The sequence below is a fragment of the Helobdella robusta genome (assembly GCF_000326865.2).
Source record: "Helobdella robusta unplaced genomic scaffold HELROscaffold_1, whole genome shotgun sequence".
Taxonomy (NCBI): domain Eukaryota; kingdom Metazoa; phylum Annelida; class Clitellata; order Rhynchobdellida; family Glossiphoniidae; genus Helobdella; species Helobdella robusta.
In genome coordinates, this window is record NW_008703570.1 from 1,543,048 (window position 1) to 1,555,102 (window position 12,055).

At 31.7% G+C, this 12,055-nt stretch overlaps 1 protein-coding gene across 1 annotated transcript; it reads left to right on the forward strand.

The window, feature by feature from the left end:
* Nucleotides 1-5,642: 5,642 nt before the first annotated feature.
* Nucleotides 5,643-9,606, forward strand: HELRODRAFT_62468 (hypothetical protein; the record flags this gene model as incomplete). The annotated part of the gene is made up of 4 exons (XM_009010534.1): nt 5,643-5,781; nt 5,843-6,051; nt 8,190-8,344; nt 9,450-9,606. Coding segments are annotated over 4 exons (660 nt in total), but the record flags the coding sequence as incomplete, so codon positions are not given.
* Nucleotides 9,607-12,055: the final 2,449 nt, after the last annotated feature.

Here is a 12,055-nt window from a genome sequence, read left to right on the forward strand (position 1 = left end):
AATAATATGCTAAATTTAATTGTATTTATGTTTCTATGAAACATATGTTAACTTATTAGTATCATTATTATGGTAAAATCGGAGATCAGCACTGGGTATTCCAGGCAGTGTCTATTTTTAGTTGTCAGTTCAAAGCTACACTTAAGTTCCTCCTACCAATGATGCAGAAAAGCAATGATATTATTAAAAATTATATTATATATTAAATTATTATTATATATTATATTATAAATTATATTATTATATATTAAGGTTGGGTTAAAAAAATTAAATTATTAAAAAAAAAATAACACTAGTTATTTCCACCTTTTATAAGAATACTATTGTTATTCCTATTCTTAAAAACTCATCCTTAGATCATACCTCTTTATCTAATTATAGACCTGTTACTAATAATACTTTCATCTCTAAAATAATAGAAAAAGTAGTTTTTAATCAATTGTCATCTTATTTAAACTATAACTCCTTGCTACCTTTATCTCAATCTGGTTTCAGACCTGCTCACAGTACTAAAACTTTTTTACTCAAAATACATAATGATATCCTTCTCTCTAGTGACAATAGTAATCTTACTCTTCTTCTTGCTCTTGACTTTTCCTCAGTTTTTGATACTGTTGACCATACTATTCTCTTGAGACTGCTGCATCTTTCTTTTAATATTACTGATTCTTGTCTATCTTGGTTTTCTTTTTATCTCTGTAATCGTTTTTCTTCTGTTGTTCTCAATAATTCTACTTCTAACTCCTCTACTCTTACTTTCGGGGTACCTCAGGGTTCTATCCTTGGCCCTCTTCTATTTATACTCTATACTTCTGAACTACCTCGTATTATTAATAACTTTTCTTTATCTAGTCAACTATATGCTGATGATTCTTACATTTATACTTCTTTTCCTCCATCTAATCTCAATAGTGTTCTTCATAATTTATCTCTATGTCTTTCTTCAATTATCGCTTGGTCTGACTCTATGTGTCTTATACTTAATCCTTCTAAGTTTGAATTAATTTGTTTTAATAAATCTAAACACTCTATTATTATTCCTCCTATTATCTTACCTGATTCTAAAACTTTTGATGTTTCTCACAAGTTTCGTAGCCTAAGCTTTATCTTTGATTCTAGTATGCCTCTTTCTTGTTGCGGTTGCGTTTGTGTTTGAAAGAACACCGAACCAGGAAGAGCAGTGAGCGGGAGAAGAAAAGAATAGTATTCGTTTGGATAGTGTTTCGTCCCTACCGGGGACTCATCAGCAGCCCGAATACCTATCAGAATAGTTATTGCAGTTTCTTATAAAGCCAAAGCCGCACAAATCCCCTCGTTAGTTCGTGGTGTTTTATTTATTAGTCTTTTAGTCGCTAGGATTTTCAATCCGACAATACTCCCACACCAGATCGTCGAGTGTGTGTTGGCGAACGTGATGGATGAGGTTGCATTACTGAGATCAATCCTGTGTTGTTGTATCGAAAAGATCTGCGTTGGAGTGAAAACTCTCGTTGCTTGTTTTCTTCGATCACGTCGGGGTCACCAATTTGTAGCGGTTGCTTTTGTGTTTGTTGAGAACACCGAACCAGGAAGAGCAGTGAGCGGGAGAAGAAAAGAATAGTATTCGTTTGGATAGGCTGGACACGTGTTTCGTCCCTACCGGGGACTCATCAGCAGCCCGGATACCTATCAGAGTAGTTATCGCGGTTTCTTATAAAGCCCGCACAAATCACTTCGTTAGCTCGTGGTGTTTTATTTATTAACAAGGATTGTTAGTTTTACTTGCTAGGATTTCAATCCGACATTCTTCTCAGATTAATAGTGTTGCTAAAAGTTCTTACTTTCATCTACGTAGAATAAAAAAACTTTTGCCTTTTCTTGTTGATCCTACTCTTTTCCTTCTTGTTACTTCGTTAGTCTTATCTCGGATTGATTATTGTAACTCTCTCTACTATGGTGTTTCTGATTCTATACTCTATCCTTCAAGTAAAGCTTTTAAATCTAGCTCGTCTAGTTGCTCGTGCCCTTTTTTTCTCATATATCTCCATATCTTGTTATTTTTGCACTGGCTACCTATAAAATATAGAATAATTTTTAAAATTTGCACATTTATGTATAAGTTTCAATCTAAATTATTTCCTAAGTACTTATCAGATATATTAATTAAACCTAAAAGCCCCGGTTTACGATCATCGTCTTTTCGCTTCTTCTTAACTCGTGTTAAACAATCTTTTGCTAAATCTGCTTTTGTTTTTTTTGGCCTTTTTCTCTGGAATTCTCTATCTACTTATCTGACTACTTCTCCATCACTTACGAAGTTCTCAAGACCCTTCTCCAAACTTCTCCTTCTCAAGACCCATCTGTTTGCAAAATTCATTGAGGAGCGCTTTTGAACATCGCGGTAATAGCGCTTTACAAGCTAATTGATTGGTTGATTAATTGAAGGGTGATATTGTTTTTGTTTGTGCACGTTATATATATATATATATAATATTGTATTGCGTGACCTGTATAGCCCCCTCTTGAAAGAATCACAGAAGCTCTAGCTTCGCAGTGGATTGTTGAACAAATGACGTTTTAAACGCTTCTTGAAAGCCTGCCGGGTTATGTTGCTAATTCTTTTTAGTTCTACGGGTAGATCAGTCCATATTTGTGCTGACTATACTGAGAATCATCTTTTACCGAAGCGTGAAGAATTGAATCCTTGAAGCACATGATCTCCATTATTGGTTCGCAACTTTAGTTACTAGTTGAAGTTTTTCTCTCAAATAACTTGGGGCATCGCTGGCCAGTAAATCTCTGACAATGAGAGTTTATTTGAACAAAACTCTTTCTGGCATACGAAGCCAAAGTAGCTCATCTCTGATGTAAGCAGAAGTTGAATCGAACTTCGGGTATCCTGCGACCAATCTAGCAAAAGCGTTACAAATGGATAATTTGATTCTGTACATTATCGCGTTGCAGTAATCAACTCTGCTACAAATTAAACTACAAACAAGTGTCTTCGCTGATTCAACAGTCAAATAGCGTCTGATCGATTTGATTTTGTGCAGCTGATAGAAACATCGATGGCTATGCTTTTTTAGGACTTTCCATTAATCAGGTATAACGCCAAGATTAGTTACTGAATCTTTGAATTCATTTATGTGGCAAAGACCATGCGATGTTCCCATCCACATATTTTGCATTTTGTCAATGTTAAGTTTCAACCCATTTAATAGCATCATATCTCCCACTGCCTTTACTGCGTCTGACAAAATAACCTTTACATGTTGTGATGTGATGATTTTGGCGGTCCAAATCCATATTGTTGAATATCGTCGGCATGAAGGTGACAATGAAGGCCTGCTGTCTCCACGATGTTGACGACATCAGCAGTGTACAAGATGTATAACAGAGCACCAAGTACTGAACTCTGTGGGTTAAGGTGCTTGTTGTACTTGGTCGAAGTTGGTGCAAGAAATCTTGTGGGTTGTTCGGTGTACAGTTTTTTTAACGATTTGGGTTTAGCGAGTAAAAGATCGAGTTGTATGAAAAATGTGGGACGTACAGCCGAACAAGCGTTTTACTGGATATGGTTATGTAGAAAAAAAAGTTTAAGTTTAAATGGTTAACAGACAAGTCTGTATACCTCGTTCTTATGGCAGAAAGTGGGGAAGAACTAAAAAAAAGCTCTCAGTGTGAAAAATATTCAAGAAAGGGTTTAAAGGTAAATGCTGGTTAGTCCAAAGTTATGCGGAGAAGATTTAGATACTCTAACGTGGTAAATTTCCCTGTTCGTTGTAAAGTAAAGGAATCGGAGGAAATTCAATGCTACGTGTAAAATTTGATAAATGGACTCGCAAACGATGCTGCGGTTTAAAAGGAGATCTCAACATAAGCAAGGAATCACGTTGATTAACTGATGCCATAAGTAAAATAATATGATAAAAAGAAGTCGCATTTACAAACTCTAAACGACACGAACGTACCAGTCAACATCCGTCCATTTTAAAAAGACCAGGCTAGGTTTTCAGATTTTCCGTGGTCGTAAATATTTTGGAAAAATTTTTCATACTTGCAAACTATGGTGCCAATAGCCTAACAAAAGATATTTACACATTCAGCCATCATCCAGACCTTTTTCTCCAGCTCAATCACGATCAACGAACACACTGTCATCATATCAGTCGGAAAACCAACAGGGCGAGCCGAGGTCGTAACATCCGGCTCGCCACTTTTTGGATATGAAAGTTTTTAGCGGAGCTATATGTTTACAACCTTCTGCCGTTCATTTGTCTAGTGCTTCAGGGAAAGTTTTAACGAAATTAATTCTATCGTTTCTTATTCTTAAATGTAACTAGCAGCATTGGTTGTTCTTTTATTGTGTTATTCAATTTTATCAACGACTTTAAATTTGATTAGCTGCTTATTCACATCGCATTTAAGTACTATAGTAGGGATACCACCTCGTATGAGCATCATATAAACAAATTTTGCATTAATTGTTCTGATTTCTGATATGCTATTTTTCAATTGTTGACAACAGACAAAATTATTTAAATTATACATTCGAAGCTTTCCCCAATGGAGAATTATGACAGCATTTCATCTTCCAACGAACAAAAATTCAATGTAAAGATTTTCACGTTAATGATTGTTGGAAATCAAGTAATTTTTTTATGTTTTTTTAATTGCTTTTATACTTTATTATGCAGGTCTAAAAATCGCAAAACTGCTTATATAAAGTTCTATATTTAGCAAAGAAGAAGAGATATTTCTCTTCGTACGTGCCAGTCTCAAACCTGGATAAAGTGGGAGGGTTAGTTGGAGCAAAGATAGGATCTTTATCTGTCAACAAATTTAAATTTATAGAATCCTGAACTATTTGAATAAGCACTAAAAAGAAATATATGGGATTTCCCGAGGCATTCGAGCTAATTGAGATCTACACGGCAGGAGTGAAAAGCCTCAGGTCACTCAGGTCGACATCAAGCGAAACCATTAAGGAGGATCACGACGTCAACAGGAAATCGTAAAGCTGAAGCTGGAGTCGGAATAATGGTACTTGAATTTTGAAAAAATAAGGTGCTTGCAGTAGTAAGGAGCAGCAACTTGGGCAATGACTGCTGAAAACTTAAAAAGGCTGGTGAGAACAGAAATGCAGAGGTTGAAAATAAAAATGGGAGTATCCTTGAGAAATGTTTTAAGTAATGAGGTGATAAAGAAAGGGTTAGGTATAGATAAGTTGAAAGTTGTAATTAAAGGTATGAGGCTGAGATGTTTTGGCCATGTGTAGAGGAAAGCAAATGAGAACTGGGTAATGAAATGTAGAACTATTTTAGCTGGCGGTTTAAGGAAAAGTAGCAGACCCAGACTTACCTAGGAAGAAGTGTTGTTAAAGGACATGAGGGCAGAACTGGCCCAGAATAGTGAAGAATGTTAAAGACGGTTAAATATGCGTGATCATGTGACAAGACCAACCTGGGGTTTTCGTCAATGAACACCTTCAATTCTGCATCCCTGCATCTATCCCCAGCCCTTTCTTTTTGTTACTTGGACCATTCTTCAAGAATATCTCCATTATTTATCTCAAATCATAGTTTCATTATTATAATTTTTGTTGTTATTAGTTTTAATGTGATTTTTAAGTTATATTATCAAGTAAGATTAAATCTTTATAGCTGTTCGGAGTTTTGCTCGTTATACTTATTTCATTATGGATGGCCATATACCACGGCGGATTCGAATGGTATCATGAAAAAGCTTTTAATTTCCATCCTTTGTTTATGGTTCTTGGAATGGTTTTCTTTTATGCTGAAGGTATTTTATTCACTATCATTTAGGTTTTAATTTAAAAATAATTAACTAAATGTTTTTTCAGCAATATTGGTCTATAGAGTGTTTAGAAATAAAAAGAAAATTGTGTTGAAATTATTTCATGCTTCTCTAAATGTTCTTGCTTTCATTTTTGGTGCTCTCGGATTGAAAGCAGTCTTTGATTCTCATAATTTAATTGATAAACCAATTCCTAATTTGTATTCATTGCACAGCTGGTTGGGTATCACAACAGTAGTCTTGTTTGCAGTTCAGGTTTGTGTTAATATTTGTAAAATGCTTTTTATTTAACTTATGCATAGCTTGTTGAATAAAAATGGTATCAAAGTGTACTAATTTAAATACTGAAAGAGTGTAAAAACATAAAATGAAATAGAAACTTTAACAAAATGTTGTTCAAGTAATGCATTAAAGTAGACATTAATATCATAGAATATATAAATTTATTTTTTGTGCATAGTAAGGTGACATGATAGGGATGTAGTTGTCACTCCAATATATGAGTGTGGCTCACGAGTTCATCCGTCAAGAGGGCATTTAAAACAGACGAATCTATTCTAAAGAAAATTATTTTCAAAAACGTGAGGCCTAGAAATACAAACGATAAAGTAAATCTTATAATTTAAACAGCAAACTTGATAATAAAGAATATTTGCACGGCTCCCCAAAATTCAACCCTAGAAAGGAATCACCTAATATATGAGTTTAAATGCCCTTATAACTGATGCACTCATCAGCCACTTTATATAGGAGCAACAACTACATTCCTATCCTTAATAAATTGGATAATAATTACAAAATAACTGTTAGAAATATTGAAAAGCTCAGTTGTAAACATTCAAAAGAAATATTGCGCACACACACATACGCACACACACACACACACACACACACACACACACATATATATATATATATATATATATATATATATATATATATATATATATATATATATATATATATCAGTTGCATGTATTAAGAGTATTATTATTTTTCTATAAGTCAATTGTTTTAAATATGCATCCTCAGTTTCATTCTTTTTTAGTGACTTTATCTTTGGCTGGCTGTTGTTGCGTCATATCCAGGTGTATCGTTTCATTTCATCACGTAGTGTGTTGCATTCTAATTTTGTATTAAATTTTGGTGTAAAGTTGTAGGAAGGACTGCCATTTGATTCGACGTTGGGTGTCAGTCTGGAGGCGTTTAAGAAGAGGGTTATTGAATTGTTGCTGGCTAATTAATTTGCGTAATGTTTGGTTCACTGACAATGACATGTTTAAATCTTGTTTTTTTTCCCGTTTTCTTGTATTTAACTGTCTTTTTCACTATTTTTGTATTTTTTAGAATTGTTTTTCATTAGTGTAGAGTTTTTAGTTGAAGTTTTTTTTGTTGTTTTTGTTTGTTTCTGATAGATGAACACAACTGCTTCAAACGCAAACTTGGTTGAATGAATGTTTATTCGAATGCCAACAGTAATAGAAACACTAAACTATTCCAAGTAACTACATAAATCACAATTACAGCCCTTGCTGGAAACCTCTTCCATAAATCCTTATACAGCCTCTACAGTAGATTTTTAGCATGGATTCGATATCTCTTTACAACCCTCAATGGTTTACAATCCAAAGATTGCAGATATAGCAAAGATAACAATAATTAAAATAACAAATAATATAGCGCAATTTGACCATTCCAGCGATTATAATAATTTATATATATATATATATATATATATATATATATATATATATTTGTACAACAGGTTTATCGAAATTATCGCTGACGATATGATGAAAAGGCATTGGATTATTGCGTAATTAGATTAAATGATAGATTGATGAAAAATTTCATCATGAGGTAAAAGTGAAAAATATATTTTTTATGATAGCGGAAAGGAAGGCCATATAAAATTCTGATGAAGTGGTTTTGACATCTATTTAAAAATGGTATATGTAATTTTACATTTTTACTCCAAACAAGGAAACGATGAATAATATAAGGATACACCAATGTAAAGTATAAATTGTATAAAATTTTCATTGAAGAAAGAAATTTCGATCTGATTATAATGCCTAGGCTCATGGAAATGTCAGATATCTCTTTGATGTGTCAGCCATTCTAGGAATTCTGTGGTTGACAAATTAGGGATATGGATACTATTTTATTTATATGAACAACAAAGTGGTGAATGTGACGGATGCATTTAGAGTTCCTACTAGTTTAAACATTTTTGTTTCTTAAATGGTATAAATAAATAGACTATTAGAATTTGGTGAAGGTCATCCGGGATAGTTTTGTTCTTGGAAATTTGATTAATTTTAGGGGGTTTTGGGTCATTTTTTTATACTTCATATTTTGTTATTTATGAAACTAGATATTATGATTTTCAGTGGTTGTTTGGACTGTTTGGATTTTTATTGCCAGTGAGCAACCTAAAATTTAAAAAAATATTGATGCCAATTCATTTATTCTTTGGGATCGTAATCTTCGTCTTGGCTACATTGACGTCATTGACTGGTTTAACTGAAAAGGCATTGTGGACGCTGTTAGTTTTGTTGTGCAATTTTAATAATTACTTTATAATAATTTTAATAACTAGTAGCAACCATTTATTTTAATCACTTTTTTTCATGACTTTCAACCCAAAAATTTATTCGTTTCATTGGCTTTTTGTGTTTTTAAAAGCTGATTTGCATTAATAACAAATATTTTAAAATGTTTTTACTAAATCGTTTCCAAGTTTGCTTAGCACTCAAATCACTTTACCTATTGAAGTGAAGCATAACATGAAAGTCATATTTTGTCCGCCAACGTTCAAAAAGACGATTTCCACTAATACTCCAGTTGCTACTAACTTTATTGACGATCAGCCTTCAACAGCATTTAGAGTTTGTATAGATGCAAGAAATGATGCTGAGTTCAACAATTTCGAAATTTGGCCCGTGGGATTGATGTTCAAATTGTGGATATTTTGAGATAAAAATAAAACTTTTGCAAAATAATGGCTTCTCAAGTTTCTGCAGAACAGTTTGTTATGTCTGATTTGAATATAATTTAATGTTCTTCGTTCATTCGATGACTCAGAAACAATTGGTGTAAACAGTGTCCAAAGTTTTATCTCAAAGTTGAATTTCACATCATTTTTTCAGTCGTGCACACTAATGCGAGAAGTCACCCCCGCAACTGGATGATCTTAACATCCTTCTAAAGTCTTGTACTCATAGGTTGCAATAATAGGAATCTCGGAAACTTGGTTAAATGATAAAAAAGCAGAGCTTTTTTTATTTAACAGGGTATAAATTTGTACACGAAGATTGAGTTAACTGTTTTGGGAGCGGGGTTGTTTTATTGGGGGTTTCTAAATAAATTTATTTATTTCTGTTTTTTCGAAATAAAAGTGTAATAAATTAATTATTTTTTAGGTAAATATTTTTACTTGCTTCACATTTTGCAACACTTATTTTTAAAATACTTTAATCGGCATAATTCATCAATTTTGTGTATTCGGTTGAAATTGAATCATCTTAATTATACGTCCCAATTTAAATGCAGAATTTTAAATACCTTGCAACTGAGATATTTGTTCTTATTGAATGGTATGTACCGTGCGAAAAAAAGATATTGAAAATGTTTTATATTTATTATTGCAGAGATAAAACTTATCAACTTTTTGTTCCTGAGGGTGTGTTAATCAACGTGATGGGGTTGTTGTTGGTCATCTTTTGCATCTCCATAGTTTTCCTGGTCGTCAATCCAAATTATAAACGTGTTGCTAAAGCTGAAGACGGTGTTAATTTAATCAACTAAGAAAATTTATAAAAATGGCTTCAACTGCTCCTCTCATTTAGTGTTAGTTGTTTTATTTTCGGTCCTATAATTGCTGAAATTAAAATACTCGATTTTTTATATGATGATATTTTTATATTAACTTATTATTTAAACTTATGATGCCGTTTCCATTTATTAAAACAATGAACAACTATTATAAATTTTAAAAATGGAAAGTTTCAAACATCATTCAACACCTATTGAAATATTTTAAGCTCACCGAGAAAAACAATCATTATCATGAATAAATCAATTGAGCGAAGAAACTCAACTAAACTAATATCAGCTTACTTACTGTTCTTATCCAGTCTTTCAAAAAATTAATTCTCACTTCGTTAAATAAAGTTTTCGTTTCAACTGTTTGCGTTACCCATTGTTTTAAAAATATAAGCGCCCCAGTTGGATGTGCCTTCAGGAAACGTCGGAAAGCTTCTTTTACTCACCGAATTAATCTACACGAGAAAATACACACTCAAATGAAAAATGACTCATCTTTAATATTAAAAATAATGTGAATAAAATAATTTTTGTTCAGTATGTTTTAAAACACAAAAATAAAGTAATTTTACCAAGAAAAACAATTAAATTTACTGCATCTAAAGTGTTTTATAAGTATTTTTTATTTAGTAATGATAATAAGATGAAATTATGATGCAAAAGTTGAAAAGTTTTTTTGGAATTCTGAACCGGGAGTCTGATAGTTTCGATGAATCGGATATTTTTCGTCCGACACACCGGTTACAACTGACATTACGATCTTTTAATCCGAAGAATGAGGCGTTTTTGTGTCTATAGAATGTTGAAAACAATTTAAATTAATGCCTAGGGCAATTAAATTTTATAGTAGTGTTATCACATTGAGATGAAGAATCAAACAATATTTAACAATTTCGCTCATAGTTTGGAATCGAGTTTTGATTACATATATAAATTTATTTTCATTTTTTTTAGGTCATTCATAATTTTATTACTTTTCAAAAATTTTAATTAATTCTCTTTGCAGGTATACGTTATTTTGGAACCAACTCAGTGTAAAGTTTATGATTGACTTGACGTAATGAGACTGTCTTCAACTTTAAGTGTCGCTGAATCTCATGAACTAACGCTATTAAAAACAATGTTGCTAATTATTTATATTTATACATAAATGTACATGTGTATGCCCGCGCACGCACACCACACACACACATACATGCTTACACACACACTTATGTATATATTTTAAGCATTTAATATTGTATCTTAATAACCTACACATAATATTTAAATATATACATTTATATATATATTTATTATATATATATATATATATATATATATATATATATATATATTGGAAGGAGACCATATTTTATATTTTTTATGCCAACAATTCGGTAGAATTCCTACAATAATGTATGAGGCGTTATAAATAATGCAAATCGAATTTGATATACCAGTCTTCTACTTTCATTAGGAATTAGGAATATAATTGCCTATATATATATATATATATATATATATATATAATTTTATAATTTAATTATAGTTCTTATAATATTTCTTAAGTTTCGTTTAATAATAATATATATATATATATATATATATATATATATATATATATATATATATTGGAAATGAAATTATTTATGATTGCATGTTTTTATCATCACGGTCATTCCCGATGTTGCTGTTAGTCCGTGCATTTTTCATAAATATTGAGTTGAGACTATCTTATATGCAATGCTGGGATGTTTTAAACCATATATATATATATATATAATTAGGGCTGAGACTCGTTATATTCATTTCGGTATTATTCATTTTATAGGTGGGTTTCTCTATTATTCTACTATTACTAACTAATAAAACAGTATTAATCTTGTTGATGGTGTTTAATTTTCTAGAAAATGTTAAAAAATATTAGTAAAAATTTTGTTTAACCTTGTTTTACTAAAAATTGAAAACAGAGTTCTTGTTCGAAAAAATGGAGAAACTCGACTACAAATTGAACGCCGTAAACGCAATGATTTCTGTGAATTTTATGTATGCTGGTAGAAGACCAAATTGTTGACAATATTCGGTGAAATTTATTATACATATATATATATCAATGATCGCTCATCGGTAGCACGTGCAGGCCACATTTTGATTTGCTCCGTATTTTTTCTTAATTTCATAGTTTAAAATCGAGTATTTAGTTTAAATTTAATTTCATTTGATAGAGAAAATTTTGACGAATATTTATATATATTTTTTCTCCGTTTAAAAGTTTAATTTAGTGCTGTTTTTTTCGTTTCGGAACTCACCCGGACAACGAACAACACAACAACCAAATTAATATGGCTTCAAAATGTACGAAAACAAAATGTGTGAAATCAGGAAAAGAAAATTTGCAATGCATTCAATGTTTTCAGTGCGAAAATAGTTTTCACATAAAATGTGTTGG